General features: G+C 35.0%; 3 protein-coding genes across 4 annotated transcripts in view; 2 read left to right on the top strand and 1 right to left on the bottom strand.

Annotated features, from left to right (window-relative positions):
* LOC100245172 (piezo-type mechanosensitive ion channel homolog) overlaps window positions 1-8,490 on the bottom strand; it is a 35,453-nt gene extending 26,963 nt beyond the window's left edge. The window contains exons 1-5 of one of the 2 annotated variants that reach the window (XM_010661773.3): window positions 8,364-8,490; window positions 7,635-7,768; window positions 5,360-5,440; window positions 1,120-1,279; window positions 809-966 (exon numbers count right to left, since the gene is read on the bottom strand). In XM_010661773.3, coding sequence (XP_010660075.1) covers window positions 809-966; window positions 1,120-1,279; window positions 5,360-5,440; window positions 7,635-7,683 — 448 coding nt within the window. In that variant the 5' untranslated portion in view covers window positions 7,684-7,768; window positions 8,364-8,490. Of the gene's footprint in view, window positions 1-808; window positions 995-1,119; window positions 1,280-5,359; window positions 5,441-7,634; window positions 7,769-8,363 lie in introns of those variants that run through there. The other variant, XM_059742625.1, reaches the window with a different exon arrangement.
* A 2,545-nt stretch (window positions 8,491-11,035) lies between these two features.
* Window positions 11,036-14,432, top strand: LOC100255595 (phosphoglycerate mutase-like protein AT74). Its single transcript, XM_002262687.5, has 2 exons — window positions 11,036-11,684; window positions 13,710-14,432. Exons 1-2 carry the CDS (start codon window positions 11,225-11,227, stop codon window positions 14,144-14,146), a joined length of 897 nt encoding a protein of 298 aa, XP_002262723.1. The 5' UTR covers window positions 11,036-11,224; the 3' UTR covers window positions 14,147-14,432.
* A 104-nt stretch (window positions 14,433-14,536) lies between these two features.
* LOC100250294 (uncharacterized) lies at window positions 14,537-16,203 on the top strand. The gene is made up of 2 exons (XM_002263001.4): window positions 14,537-15,628; window positions 15,758-16,203. The coding sequence occupies exons 1-2, from the start codon at window positions 15,427-15,429 to the stop codon at window positions 16,060-16,062; spliced, it is 507 nt and encodes a 168-aa protein (XP_002263037.2). The 5' UTR covers window positions 14,537-15,426; the 3' UTR covers window positions 16,063-16,203.
* The last annotated feature ends 519 nt before the right edge of the window (window positions 16,204-16,722 follow it).

The raw sequence follows: 16,722 nt of genomic DNA, 5'->3' as shown, positions 1-16,722 counted from the left end.
ATCATTTGGGTAATTTGGTAAGAGTTTTCTGCAGCCAGCTAGGCCAGGATTGATATTGAGGCCGACATTTTAAACTTATTGCACAGGATGACAGAGACAAAATCCATAGGCATTAACAATTTGGAGGTGAAAGGGGATTAATCTACCATTCTCCCTGGGGTCTCTCAAGGTAAGAAAAGGCATTGGAGGTTAGACTCGTCGATCTGCAAGACCATTGCTATGGCAAAGATTTTGAGGTGCTCCTTTACGCGGATCCTTCCATAAGGCAATCAAGCAATTGGCCAGCTAGACAAATGGGATGCAACCTGGGCAAATAGTTTGTGAGAGATTTTATGTCCTTGCCCTGGGATGGTTATATTCCATAGTCCACAGGACCTTAAGTGGCATTTACTATTGATATGCCTCTATTTTTGCATTATATTTTTCTATTCTTAAAGACAGCTCATCATTCAGGTTTTTTTTTTTTTTTTGGCCTTTTGATCAGTAACATTTTTCTTTTGTATGTGTCCATGTTGGGACTCATCCTTCTTTTGAATTCTTATCTTCAATGAAATGTCCAGTTCCTACAAAAAACATTTATAGAAACTTAAGTGTTTTCATTAGTTAATGACCCTCAGATTGATTTACTTCACCCAATAACTTTCCATTCCTGTTTGTGTAGATCTTCAAAATGGATGTAGAAACACCGGACATCCCAAATGAACTGTGAAAGAATTGTAGAATATGTCCAGATGTAGAAAACAAAATAGAAAATGCATAATTAATTAATTTTATGCATAAGAAAGAACTTGATATTACAGTGACAAACCTATGCGTTCAATGGAAGAAAACAAATGCCCCAAACAGGAATTTCGGTGATGATCCAGACCAAATTTACTCCCATAGATTTCAAGCAGAGCAACAGAAGCCACTAATAGTTGTATGACCAAGAAATATATTACTGATGGACACCTCCAAGACTGAACCCTGAAAGACCATTCCACTTTAACATGTGCTGGAGGATTTGCATAGAGAAGTAACCATGCAAAATTGGGAAAACTTAATTAAAAATAATGCTGGCATGAAAGAAAAAGAAGAGGACAAAAAAAAACTTAGATATTGTTAAATATGAGTTTCTACCTTAAATAACCCATCAGCTTTGCCCACTGAGCATCTGCTACATTCCATTGATCCCCCTCAACAGCCCAAATAATATAAAATATAGCATGTGAAAGAATAGCCAAGAAGGAAAAGATAAGCATGCACCATGATAGCAGATACCGCCTCTGAAAACGAAAACCTATTGAATGTCAAAAAAAGAAAACATTTATAATCAGAGTCATCAAAATAACAAACAGAAAAAACACTTACATGATGAAACAGATGAAAATTCTGCTCACTGACATTCCATTTTGGATAACCGATGATATCTGCTCATTAACTACATTAATTGCAGAATTTTTTTCCAACACGTAGTTAACTAATTACATAATATGGCAATTGTGGTATATATCTACAACAATGGTATATATCTACTCATTAACTACTTTCTTCGGCCAGTTATAAACATTGTGGTCAATGCTTTTTTTTTTTTGTTTTTTATCAGAAACAATAATATAGTGTATATTGATAAAAAGTGCAAGCAAAGGATGAGGGATCCTCCCCACAAAATACAAGAATCTGATCAGAATATGACTTAAGCTCCTCCATTATATAAGGAAACCTATACAAAAACTAGTCCAACCATGGCTATTTATCAAGACCAATCAAAGCTCCTCTTATTGTTGTTCACCCCTTTTTAATTACAAGGCAAACACCAAATAAGTTGAATAACATTGAGGGGAGTGTCTTTAAATGTAGTAGTACAAGAAGCCCATAAGGAGGAATAGAAATGAAGTAGATCCCACAATGTCTCTACCATCCTCAACTTTTCCTTAAAGATCCTAGCATTTCTCTCTTGCCACACGATCCAAGGCAAGGTGAGACAAGCGATTTGCTAAAGGGTCTTGCCTCTAACAGAACTCCCTAAACCTCTCAAAGAGATGATCATCATGTCGCATATGCTCCTAGGTGGAACCCAATCCATCCTCACTAGACTAAATAACTTGTACCATAACCCTAAAGTAATCAGGCAATGTAGAAAAAGATGATCAACCGACTCTCCACTCCCCACACATAAGATGCTCTATTCAAGGTTAAGAGATTTGTAAGATCTTCTCAACTATAGCATGTCATTGGTGTTCACCTTCTTGTGCGCCACTAACCATGCTAAAGCCTTAACTTTAGATGGAACTTTTGAAATTTGGCTAGAAACAACAGATTTGAAAATGATAAATTGGACAAGGCCAAAAAGAAAGATTTTACCAAGGATAAACCTAAAATGGAAAGAGACCAAGCTCTCATAGCTAGGACAAAAGGAGACTAGTGCACTAGGTTGAGTGAAGACATAAGCCTTTCAAGGCTCTCAATTTCCAAATATGTTAGGTTGCAATGAAAGTTCAAGTTCCAAGACAAAGAAGAAGAAGAATTGCCAAGGATTGTTGAGATGGTGAGGTTTTTTAAAGTGGTAACTCTATAAAGTCCTACAAATTGTGAACAAAAAGGTTGATTTTCCCACTACAAATATTCCCAAAAACAATTTTCTCCTCATCGCCCACCACAAAACAGATATGTGGAGAAAAATCCTGGAAAACTTGTACAATGGCCTTCCTAGGGCACTGATGTAACCATCTGACTAAAATGTTGGCATCCCATCCATTAGGATGTGTCCTATAAATATTCGAAATAACTTGATTCCAAATGGCAAAACTTTCCTTAGGGAACCTTCATAACCACTTCCCTAATAGAGCATGATTCTGCAGAACAGTCTTCCCGAACCCCAAACCTCTAAACTCCTTTGGCCTACACACTATGTCCCAACTTATTAGATGATCTTTTTTACCCTCCCTAGCCCCCAACCAAAGAAAATCCCTTTGCAATTTCTCAATCTTTGAAGCTATTGATAATGGAATCATGAAAAGAGATAAGAAGTAGCAAGGGATATCAGACAAGCAAGACTAAAGTAATGTTATTTGTCCCCCCAAAGACAAAAATGCTTCTTTCCACTCATCCAGTCTCCTTTTAGATTCTATCACTATTGAATCCCAAAATTCGCTTGCCAACAGATTCCCTACTAAAGAAAAACCCAGAAAAAATAAGGATCAATCTGAAACTTTACAACCAAGCATCAAAGACAAACTAGAGACCTAATACTCACTTGTATTGATACCAGAGATAGTGCTCTTATCTAAATTAATCCTTAGCCCAAAAATTGCTCAAATACCTACAAGATTAACTTGAGTTTTTGCAGGTCTTCCATAAATGTTCTAGAGAAAAAAAATGATATCATTTTCAAATTGTAAAAGAGATACTCTAGTTCTATCCCTACCCACTATAAAGCCCTCTAGAAAATCACTATCCTTTTATTTGAGCATCATCCTACTTATGACATTAGCTGCAATGGTGAAAAGGAAGGGGAAAAGAGGATCCCCTTGTCTTCAAACTCTAGTTTTAACCCATTCTTTGGCATTTCCATTCACTAGGATTGCAAAACTTACTGAAGACAAGCAGCCTCTCATCCAAGACCTCCATTTTGTGCTAAACCCTTTTCTCTCTAGCAAATGATCAAAAAAACCCCAATCCAAATTATCATAGGCATTTTGTGGTCAACGCTTGTTGCAATTAATTTATTACAATCAGCCAAAATCTGCAAGAAATATGTGAAGAAAAAAATGAAAAATGAAGTGTTTTGTAGGAATATGAGAGTTACAAGTAGTTGTATCACCATTGTTTTTTATATTAACCAAAATTTCTCTGGAAACAACTTAATAAGTAAAACTTTTGAGATGCTAATCCTTATGGACCAAGTGCCCTATGGATCTATTTATACCATAAGATATCAATTTCAGAAAGATCAGTGCAACATAGAAAGACATGACTCATTTTACATAGAAGCCCTTCGTTCATCAATACATGGGTAAATGAATCAATCGCAGCCCATTTGAAATCCTCATCAGCAGTTGGCAAAGCTTACAAGAAGTTCCAAGAAGGATGTAGAACAAAAGACATTCAGTACGTAAGACATAACCATGGATATCAGAATTTTTCCTTGTACATTTTTCTTTTTTTTTTTTTTTTTTTTTCTTTTAACCTGTGAAAATACACCTGATCACAACTAAATAAGGATGGTGAGCTAAATCATATTCATTTCCTTATAATTGTTTTTTATTTTCTTTCACAACCCTGTGCATTGAGAATTCAATTGGACGATAGAGGAAAAGCAAAACACTACTTCAATAAATATTATACCTTATAACTTATACACAAGGGCACATGCAGAGGGTTGAGGACCATTTTTTCTGGTTCATGTTATTGACCATCAAATAACACTCAAATCAATTGGATGGCAGGTCAGGTCAACTTTAACAGATACATTTTAAGCCTTAGAAGTGACCAATGCAAGCCATTAGCAAGGCTTAGTATAAATGTGCGAACATACCTTAAAAAACACAGTTGCTATGGTATACATATATTATAAAATACCTCATTGTTGTGCCTCCTTTTAGGCACTTTTACTATATTTTCTCTTTTGCCTATCAAAAAAATATATATAAAATAATATAGCTCCAATCTGTGGACATTGATGTTGCATCAACAAATGATTTGCATGCCAATTATCGCTAGAAATGGCAGCTACCTTTTGGTGGGGGGATCAGGTCACCATTAAGTCTAATTTTTCTCAAAGACTAAACGAGGTGTAGCCTTCAGCTAGAATCTTCATATCCATAATTGCACAAACATCTTTAGCCCTTTACTCCATTTTTTATTCCTTTTCCCTTCTTTTTGTGTGCATCTTACTAGAGAGTGAGGGAAACTAAACCTTTATTCTTTTCAATTTTTTCACACTCATCTTTCTGAAGTATGGAGATATCTAAAATTCGACTAATCTAGAAATTCTTCCCCTCAATAGAAATCACACATATAATTGTAGATGTGCCTTTCATCCTTTTCAAGTCCATGTAGCCACCCTCTCCCAAAGAACAATTGAATTACAACAAAGTATGTAAAAAATTGATAAATCTCATCTAATTTAAGTTTCTCAGGACATCTCTTGGTGTCCAATTGTACTATTTGATCTCTTAGGCTCGTTCCTTTGTGTTGAGCTTGAAAGATAGTTCATATTCATTGGCATCTAATTCTTTTCCCGCTAATACAATTTCTCTTGTTTATCATCCACATAAAAAAACTATAAGAATAATAAAAGTAATAATAATAATAATAACAACAACAACAACAACAACAAGAAAAACAATAATAGACAATAAGAAATGGAATGGCTTACCAATTTTTGGAGCAGAGAATTGAATAAAAAGAAAAGCTAGCAAATCGACCAGAGATATTAAACTCCAATCAAGGAAAGCACCTGTTTGAAGCAGATTAAAAAAAATGGAGGGAAACATTATAAGCAAGTTGGTATATTTAGAAAAGAAAAGGTTGTGTCAGTGTTTGTGTATATTCAAATGTCTGGAAAATACATGACAACAAGAATGATATAGATAAAATCACAAGACCTCTCAATGGAGCTTCTAGATTGCTACATTAGAAAATAAAAAAAAGCAAAAAAAAAATTTAATTGGATGAAGCCACAATACCAGATTGAAATTAACATGTACTTTCCACTAACAGGAAATATGTTTATAGCCTCATGGAATTACCATATTAAGAATTGTTAACAACTTCAATCGAGAGCCATTGTGCCAACAGGCCAAAATCAAAAGGCAACTGCAACTAACATTCTTAGAAAAGATAATGTATTCTCTAGATTTTGTCAACAAAAATTGGGTATTTTGATTACGATCATATGGATATTTGAAAATATTTTTTATAGTTAAATAAATTAACTCCTTAGGAAATGATACATTCTGGATGACGGTTCTTGTGATACTAATTGACCATCTGAACGTCAAAGCTTGCAATAAAAGATTCTTGAACATCTTGCATGCCTTGGTATGCCTTGGAATGCCCTTTTTGCTTAGCACTATTCATGAAATTTTTGTTTGACTATCAAAAGAAAAGGTTCTAGAATATCCTTTTTCTTGATGCACTTGAAATTAGATTTACCTTTTCCTATTTTAATCAAAGTCCATGTTTCCCCTTCCTATATGGAACATCCCTTTTCAAACTACCAAATATACTATAAATTCTTTTGAACAATTTTTATGAAAGTTTCTACACTTTCATATGTACAACCATCCATTGATGTCTCATATTGTGTAATTGACCAAAAATTTTAGATGGATGCTATTTTGAGCTTGGGATGGCGGCTAAAAAATAACATATTGCACAATGGACTCTATAAGAGAAGCTGAAAGTTGGGAAATGTCTCAGAAATCTAGGAGGGAAAAAAAACTGTAACGGCAAACATCCAAGCAAAAATCTCACGTTAAAAGGTGTAAATAGGTACACATTACTATAGTCACTTTTTGTTTGTTTTTTTTTTTTTTAGACAATGAAATCATCAACTAATGGTTGAAGTGTCAAGCCAGAGACCAATTGAATACTCATTCAAAAGAAACTCAATTCTATTAAGAAGTCAAGGTATGAAATGGATAAAGAGCCTATAAACCAACCCACAACCTCCTCTGGGATCCAATAAAGTTTCTTTGTGAACACCCATAACTCAGCCTTCCAACTAATTGAAATGACCTTGCATATACGATTCAAAGCACCAAATCATCCACAAATATTGTCTACAACTATTATGTCATCAAAAAATTTCTGGTGGTGGAAAAGAAAGATTCTTGTCCCCAATCATTAACAATCAAATCATCAAATATGCAGAATTTATCTAGCATATTCAACTAAACCTTATAGTCATACCTGGAATCAGCTATAGACATATTTCTTCACTAACAAGACCCAAAACCATAACATCATAGATTAAATCGTGTATAATTATATTATTTCCCACCCATTCAATCCACATTCCTTTTCGCCTTCCTTTTGTCCTCATTGCCCCTTCAACTTGAACAGAATTTTCCCACCTATTAGTGCATTTTTTAGTCTTCTTTGCATGCTAGATTTCAGAGCCATGCATCTACCACCTCAGTTATCAACAAAAAAATTCTATCCCTCAACTTTTGATCTCTGTTCTCTGTTCTACTTCTCCAAGATAAATTTCAATCTCATATAGCACAAATGCAACACATAATTCATCCATTTATTAAGAGCAATCAAGTCTCTCAAACTTTTTGTTATCCGCCTCTGTTTGAAACTTATAGAAGTTGAATATCACTTCAATATAAAGAGTAAGAAAGGTGGATTTTTCGCCTAGTTCAACCTGTGCAAATGCTTGATAGCATTTTCCCTTGGAAATGAAATTAGATCAGTCCACAAACTCTAATGCTGCATTTAGTTGCTGAAAAAAGCTAGGAAAAGAACAAAATCAAATTTTTTTAGTGTGAGTTTATCATTCCTTCAACGTTCAAAATTTTTCTTATCTTCCTCCCCTAGGTCTTCTCTGCAACTAAAGAGACAAATAAAAAAAATTAAAAACTAAGACAGAGAGAATGAAGAAATCATCCAACAGAACTTTGTAAGACAAGACTTGTGATTACCTGTCAAAAGCAGTATGGGTAATACAAATCCACTGAGGAACTTCCCCATGTCAACTTCTTTTGGACAATTGAATCACTTCAGTTTCATCATCTTCTCCTCTAGGATACACATTCTTCTGTAAAATTTGCAAATTCTAATGCAAAACCCATTGGAAGAAAACCAAATTAAAATTAAATAAAAAATAAAAAATAAAAAAATCAACGACAACAACAATAAATTTAGAGCCGAATTTTGAAAAATAAGCTCTATAGTCTAACACAAGACTTTTTTCTGGGTTTTGCTAGCAATGCCGTTAATGCTTTCTCTGAATTGCAAAGGAAATAAAAACAAAAACAATAACAAAACAAAATCCCTTTGAAAAAAACAAACAAAACCTTTCCTTTAATAGCTTTGGAAAAAAAAAGGAAAAAAAAGGATTAAACCAACCAGAGACCAGATTAGAAAGCTCGGTTTCTCAACATGGTCACTTTTTTCTTGTTTCTCTAACAATGGCGATTTATACAAAAATCCACGAGTGGGTTTTTAAAATTAGAGTAGGAAAAAAAAAAAACCATTTCAAAAAACCACCAGATTGATTTCATCACTTCAAAGCTTCCGAAACAAAACCGAGAATTAGAAGAAAAAATGAGGGCGTCCTCTGATGTTCCAAATTGAGAAAGACTGGACAGATCTCACGCATTAAAGTTTAATTGAGCCGAACCGGTCCAGATTACGAGAAGGGCAATTACCCAAAAACCAAAATAGAAAACAATTTCAGATTTGGAGAGGCCGAAATTTCCGGCTCTTGAGGATAACTGTTTTCTGATGCAACAGTGTTGCCCTGTCCTTCTCTGAATAAGGGGCAGCAACGAATGGGAAAAAAGAGGACGTTTTTGACATTTTACAGTTAATATTCAGAAAAATGGACCCACGTTGATATCATCAATGTTCCCACTTTCTGGGATTTTGAATCGGAGAGGAGGCAAAGGTGTTTGGAAAATGACATCCAGCATTGAATGTGATTTATTATTGACAATGATAGCAACTCAATCCATAAACAAATTCTTACTTAGTATTTGATTTTATTCATAAATCTTTTAAGATTTGTACGTTTAATTTCATTACACCTTATTTGGAGTGTCATTCATTTTTTTTCTCCTAGGAAATTGTTGGTACTAAATAACTATTATAAAAAAAAATTATATATTGATCGAATCATCCCGTCTTAATCATTATTTTACCTTTCTATTCTTTCCTTTCTTTAATGTTGGGAGGAGGTTCATAGTCTTTTTGTTTTGTAAGAGGCAAGGGAATCTGCAAGTTCACTTTTCCTCCCAAGTAGGGCAAGCCTTTTCTTAAAGTCTGTTCATAGCTTGATTCACTTGCCGTCAGCTTGGAAGAGAAGGCAACAGAAAGTGTCTAAATCAGGTATTGATATCGTGTTAGATCATAGATGAAACGAGAAGGCTAAGTTTTGTGAGTCACACTCCACTACATCTAAGGTGAATGGACCATTTGCTTATCCATTTCCATGTCTATGCCCAACTTACCACCTTGACACACCAAAATAGAGAGAAGGCATGTCTTTTTCTACGTGAATCCACATCCCAATTCAATTAGGAGAGGAACAACGTGTCTCCATGGTGCTAAGGATAAGTCCATCTCCAAAACACCCACCACTTTCTAATTAGCTCCATGTTTGAAATGTCATACATATAAATGAGAATTAGAAATTAATGTCGAGTATATGAAAGTACTGATATTATTTATTGAAAAATGTCATAATATACCCAAATGCAATAAGAAAAATAGAGAAGATAAAACTTACGTGTCTGATGGTGGCATCAACTGAAACTTATTTATTTTTCGCAAGATTAATCGTAGATTAATTATTAACATTCAAAAAATAGCAACTCCCTAATTAAAAAAAAGTTGGGAGTCGAAGTTTTTCTCCTAAACCCACATATGGACCTATTCCCGAGCAGAAGCAACAACCCAAATCATCGTAATATTGAAAAGGTCAAGAAAATCAAATTTACCTTTAAGATTACATACTTATAACTTTCTGAACTTTTCTCTCCCTAAAACCCAATACATTTTTTTTCTATTTCTCTTTACTTTTTTTTTCTTCATTGTAAAGCCCATATTAATTGAAAGTCTTGTGTGTTAACCATAAAATAATAGTTTTCTAATTTTAGTCAAACTTAAAAAAATAATTTACCAAAGCATAAACTCTATAAATACTATGTTTCCTAAAAATAAAAAAATAAATAATTTGAATCAAATCTCAATAATTAATTTCATTTTAGTTCATGAATGTGTTCGTTAAAATAAAAATATGAATAAAAAATTTATTATATGAAAATTAAATTTAAGTTTCATTAGGATTTTAATTCCTCTAAACTAGAATTATAGTTATAATTTTTAAAAAACAGTGTTATTTTTATTGAATACAAAATATTTTTTTAGAAATTTTTTTATGAAAAATAATATTTTTTTCATAAAAACTTTTCTAATAAAATTATCAAAACAAATATCTGAAATCTATATTGAATTGAAAAAGAGCTTTTTGCAAGAGGTAGAAACTCATATACCAACTTTATTTTCAAAGGGCAAAATCTAATAAAAAAGCAAATCCAAGTTGTATTTCAATGGCTAGTAATCCATCTTAAGAGACAATTAAGAATATTTTTTAATCAACTACTGTCATAATCTCTGACACCTCGGTCTCATATTGAGCTGAATCAGCTCTAATCTTGAGGTTAAAATACCAACCCACCTATGACCTGGCAGACCAGGCTTAGCCATTTTAAATACTATAGATTATCTCTGTCCTAATAAATAAATATAAGACATGGGACAGAGTCTCCTTTTAACTAATTTGAAGTAAAATGACACCTCTAAGACGTACAAAGTTGGCTGAAAGGTCAAAAGTGAACCCAATTTGGATTCGGCCCTGCTCTTACCCAAAAGAGAAGAAAAAAGACCATAGAAGCTGTGGTTCTTTGAATCATGACCAAGCCTCATGGGAATCCAGTCACTAAAGGAAGTGTGAAAATGTTTTGGACCAAGGAATCATTTTGAGAATGCTTCAAGGGGTTGGAAGAATTTGACCATAAAGGTCTTGTTTTTGAAATACTAGAAAACTTCATCCACATTCCAAACTCCTCATCATCCTTTGTCAAACTTCTCAATCCAAGGTGTGAAAATTTGGGGTCAAATATGGAAATTTTGATTTAAATCACTAAAAGTGTTTTTTGGAAGTACTTTGTTGAAGCAACTTCTAATAAAAGTAAACATTGTAGCCAAAGCTATAATAGAAGAGTATTTATTAATAAACTTACAATTTCTCCTTATTTTGTGGAAAATTATCTAGTTTATGCTATAATATAATTAATAAATATTTTTTAGATCCTAAAATAAATTTTGCAATATTGTAATAGTAGTTGACAAAGGTTATACATATAAAAAAATTCTGAAAAAGGTTTGGAGGCAAGTCCTGAAAAAAGAAGGAAGCTATAAATAGAGGTGATGGAGGGAGAGGGAGAGGGAGAGGGAGAGAGAGGCGTTGGGAAAAGATCAGAGCAGCAGCATTGAGAACAGAGGCAAAATGATAAGCCACCAACAGCATCATCACTCCCACAAGCCATTGCCCAAGAGAATAATACTGGTGCGCCATGGCGAGAGCGCAGGGAATCTTGATGGCACCGCCTACACCACAACCCCAGACCACCAAATTCCTCTAACCCCACAAGGCTTGGTTCAGGCCAAGCAAGCCGGCGAGAGGATCCGCCAGATCGTCTCCGGGCTGTCCCGGGACTGGAAGGTTTACTTTTACGTGTCGCCTTATGAGCGGACGCGATCCACGCTGAGCGAAATCGGGAGGTCGTTTTCGAAGAAGAGGGTGATTGGAGTGAGGGAGGAGTGTAGGATTAGGGAGCAGGATTTTGGGAATTTCCAGGTGGAGGAGAGGATGAAGGTCGTCAAGGAGACAAGGTTGAGGTTTGGGAGGTTCTTTTATCGGTTTCCTGAGGGCGAATCGGCTGCCGATGTGTACGATCGCGTTTCCAGTAAGTGTTTTTCATTAGTCTTGATGTTTTCTTTTGTCGGGGTTGGTGTGTGATTTATTGGTTTTTTCTTCTCAAGCAAATTTGATCTGGGTTTTGCTTTAAAAAAGCATGGAAAAAGTACTTTTAAAATGCTATTTAGGGCAAATAGTATTCGTTCTTTCATTGTCTGAAGTAAAATTTGATCTGGGTTTTGCTTGGAAAATCCATAAAAAGTACTTTTGAAATGCTATTTAGGTTAAATTAGCTTGTGAAATCACCAGACGAAACGTGCATTGTGGACCAGTCAAATTTAATGAACTATGAGTAGTTTGGGGATTTATGGTTAAACTACAGCCAAGCCGTGACCGCTTGGGACTTGATTTCGGGTAAAGAATAAAATAGAATCAAGCTTAGATCTTTGCTTTTATGAGCTACATTAAGCGACCCTTGAATTGACCTGAATTAGTTCGTGTGCCTATTGAGTTGTCTAGCAGTTTGATGAGGCTCAGCTCACCTGAATAATGAGCTTGGAGATGAAGTTGAGCTAAGAGTTGTCTAGCAGTTTTCTGAGGCTCAACTCTAATATCAGCAAGCAAGCTTGGAAATGAGGTTGAGCTAAGCTTGTTTGTGTTGGGATGAGTCTAGAAAAACCCTGTAATTGTTGTTAGATTTTACATCCCTATGTCGAGTTAGAAAGGTGGAGAAAACAAAATACAAAGACTTAAAAAATACACTGATTATTGATTTACATAGTGACTTAACTCTTTGAATAAACCGTATGTCACAACTTAGTATGTTTTGCATCATATATAATTGGCTACCCAGACTGGGAATCCTAATGATTGAACTCCACTGACTGATTTGTATTCCAGAACATTGAGTCGAGGATGCCCTACTTGGCTTTTTTTCAATCACAGAACTTTTATGTCCATCCACTATATTTGAAGAAACATATGTAAAGCACTTCGCCCTGAGAAGTTGCATACCAGGAATGATTTTTATCTTCTCATAGCAGTTAGTATGTTTGGCTTTCTCTTGGAAGTAATGGGACAGCGATAGAGTTAGGCGTGTGGCCAGTGCTTTATATTTTGTGTTTTTATATTTTCATTTCTTTGGTGGGGGCTCAAGCTTTAATTTGGTGGGAGATGATGTTACCTTCCGTAGATGACGAAACTAAACTCAGAAGGCAACATCACATGTGGCACCCATTCCTCCAGTGAATATGTTCGTGAAGTATGCAGTGGGTGCTAAAGCCAGCATAACTTTTGGTTTAGATAAGTTTAATGGTTTGTTTTTCCAGCCACTTTATGAGAGGCTGCAAAACTTTTAACATTACCTAGTTTCACTGCAATAGTTTGCTTGTAATGGGCTTGCTGACATCATATTTTAAGGTCATGGAAAGCTATAAGCATAGTTGGTGTCAAGATGTGATGGCACTTCTGCCTGGAATGCAAACCTGTGTGGTGTCATGAAATTTTCTCTGCATTAGAATTCCTGTAATCATCAGGAAAAATGTAGTCACTCAATTTCACATCTTTAATTTTTTTTTCTTCCTTTTAAATTTTAGAATATACTAATTGTTTCCTCATATGTAGAATCAGAATGACACACCTACGATTGAGTCAAGAATCTGCTAGTTCTAAATGTGAAACTTACTGCTTCTGCCAGATTACCTGCTTTATTTGTTGTCTTTTAAAACCTGTGCACTGTTCCTCCCCATTTCAAGTTGTTTTTTTTCACTTCTTTTTCCTTCCTTCTTTTTAAAAAAAAAATTATTTATTTATTCTAAAGTGGTGAAAGGAAAATCTAAAAAGCATATGCTCTGCATCAAATGCTGGGATGCTACCTTGTCATGGGTTGTACTAGGGAAAAATTGTTGTGTTTTTCATTTGGAAAAAAAGGGATAATTTTTTCCTAGAAAGTAGGAACCATAAGAGAAAGCATCTTCCTGCATTTTATTGCAGATAGGGTAAGGTTGGTGTTATTTTGGTTTCACTGTTCCTACCATTGAAATTATTATATTTATGAGCCCAACCTAAACTGCAGGTTTTCTTGAATCACTATGGAGAGACATAGATATGAACAGGCTTCATAATGAACCCTCAAGTGACCTAAATTTCATCATTGTAACGCACGGGCTAACCTCACGAGTATTCCTCATGAAGTGGTTCAAGTGGACAGTCGAGCAATTTGAGGGCCTAAATAATCTTGGGAACTGTGAATTTCAAGTGATGCAGTTAGGAAATGGTGGTGAATATAGCTTGGCAATCCACCACACAGAAGAAGAGATGATAAAATGGGGACTCTCCCATGAAATGATAGCTGACCAAAAATGGCGGGCACATGCTCACAGAGGTGATTGGAATGAAAAGTGTTCCTGGTATCTTGATTCTTTCTTTGAAAATCTACAAGAGTCGGATAGCAGTGATGAAGAAGAGAACGATGAACTAAATGGTCCAATTCCTTTGTATAAATGTGCATAGACTACCCCAGAGTTTGGTTATGATTCTTTGTATTCATTATCTGACATGACCTGCCGGCAGTATGCAAACTGGAGATGGGAAATTTTAATAAATATTGGATTTGATTTGGAAGCATCCCTTGAAAATATACCTTTTGGGCTTAGTTTAGAACAGTACATGTAGATATTGGACAGAAACAGTAGGTCTTGTAAGTTATAACCAGCATTGATCTGATAATTTTGATGGTGTCAAAAGTGCATTGAAACTAAATTTATGGATTAATGTAAACTCTTTCTATATTGCTTCACTGTTGTCTCCTCTTTGGCAATTATATCTGCTGTTAAAATCAATTCAATTGCCTTTTTATGTTGAGCTTTTTGAAGAACCTTAGAGTATCCCACTTCCATTTAGATCTCAGGAAAGGATGAACAGAAAAATCAAAAGGCTGATCAATGAGACTTTGCATGCATTACTGGTACTGAACTTGGGCCTGTTTGGAATGCTGGAATTGGGAATGAGCATGGAAAATCCATTTCATTTCCAGTTCATTACTAAATATGAACTACTTATTAGAAATGGAAATAAGAATAAAAATTTATTCTATAAAAATCAAAACTTACTTTTGTTAGGATAATGGAGTGGAGAGGGCATGGAGCTCCAGTCGATGAATGCAAATCAAAGTCATCAAAGCTACTCTCAACAAACACAAGCAATTATTAAAGCAAAAGCCATCCTTAAAAGAATTGGTTCATTCCTAAAGTCCAGCCAAATCTCTCTTTATATATCTTTGTCTCTCTCTGCAACTCAAATCCCAAAACTTCATTACTCTTTCTTGGGAAATGGGTCTCTTTGTTTCCTTGGAAAACATACTAAAGATTGATATCTGTTCAAATTTTTCATATTATATGTTATCCTTCCAATAAATGAAATTAAAGGGTGCCAATGATTTGAGTTGTAGTCAAATTCTGATAGCTTGACGCTAATCTCCAAATGATTTTTCACCTTTGGGGGTGCTCTTAAGCCTTAATCTTTCTGGGCTGAATGTCTGAATCTTCAGTATAGTGTTTTGAGCTGGAGTCGGATTCTAATACGTTAACCCATATCTTCAGATTAGTGTTCTTCATTTTTGGTATCATATGAAAGTCGGGCACTCTTCAAATGATATCAAACTGTCACAATAAATTCTGAATGTTTGATAGATATCTTCAACTGGGTATCTGATATCTGTTCTTGGGTGTTCTCCATCTTCTCAATCAGACCAGAATTTGGGTCGGGTAGGGGATTGCTTCTCCTGGAAGTAGATGGCTCGTCCCTCATACCACAGGTTATTCAACCACCAAAGAATTCTGAAATTGGTGATGGTTTTGGTGGGCTTTTGTTTGGCTTGTTGCATTTTAGGACCACCATTATACTGGCACTTCAAGGGGAGTTCGAGAGCTCAAACTTCATGTGGTTCATGTGATTGTGGCTGTGATTTAGATACCACCTTCTCCATTACTCTAGGTGAGAATCACTGCTTTTATATAGTTGTGTGTGTCCATTTTCTATGAAAATTTGCTTTGATTCTGAGATTTAAGTTCTCTCTCTTTGTTGAAGCTCAGTTTATTTTCATTATATTACCATTATGTGTAGATTGTGGCGATCATGACCCAGACATGAAAGAAGAAATGAAGAAGGGGAGATTGGCTTTACTAGCAGAGGAGCTACGTCTCCAGAAAAATGTAACTGATGACCGCCTGGAACGCACCAAGGAACTAACAACGGAAGTTAGGAAAGCCTCTTCACAGTACAGAAAGGAAGTAGAAAAATGCAGCGTAGGAATAGAAACATGCGAAGAAGCGAGGGAGAAAGCTGAAGCAGCCCTAGTGGATGAACTTAAGCTTTCAGCATTGTGGGAGGAGCGAGCTCGTGAACTAGGATGGAGCCATGGCATATAGACATGGTTGTTGCCATTTATTCTTGCAATTCTCTTTCTGTGAATGTAATTGGGAATGATATCATGGTTTGAACTTGGTCTTTATTCCCTTTGAGATATTCTCTGTGCTGCATTTGACTTGAAGGGAAAAGATATACTTGAATGCTCTTTCTTCCTTTTACTTGTTGAGTATGGTGACAGCAAGATCGGTTAGGTTGGTTTTTGGAAGCAAACAAAAATCGATCGAACCGACATAATTGGTTTATGTATAGCAAAAACCGAACTAACCATATTTTCATAGAAAGCCAAACCAAACCAAACCTTTAGGCTATGTTTGGTTCCCGGAAAATTTGAGGGAAAATGCGAGGGAAAGAAAATACAAAGGAAAAGTAGAAGGAAAGAAAAAGTGAAGGAAAATAAAAAAATAGATTAAAAGTTGATAAATTATTTTTTTTATTACTTCAAACTCATTTTATTTATTTTAACTCATCAATATAAAGATTAAATAATTTAAAAATACATAAGTTTTTAATTAGTTTTAATTATATCTGATTTTCTTTGATATTTTTCATAGGACAACCAAACATGAGAAAATCATTTTCCTTAGCATTTTTTTTCTTTCCTTTGTACTTTCCGGGAACCAAACATCAAAACTCTTGTTGGGCTTTAGGCCCAACTGAAT

Source organism: Vitis vinifera, chromosome 14 (assembly GCF_030704535.1).
Source record: "Vitis vinifera cultivar Pinot Noir 40024 chromosome 14, ASM3070453v1".
NCBI lineage: Eukaryota > Viridiplantae > Streptophyta > Magnoliopsida > Vitales > Vitaceae > Vitis > Vitis vinifera.
The sequence above is the reverse complement of the archived record's forward strand: the minus strand, read 5'-3'. Positions and strand labels throughout refer to the sequence as shown.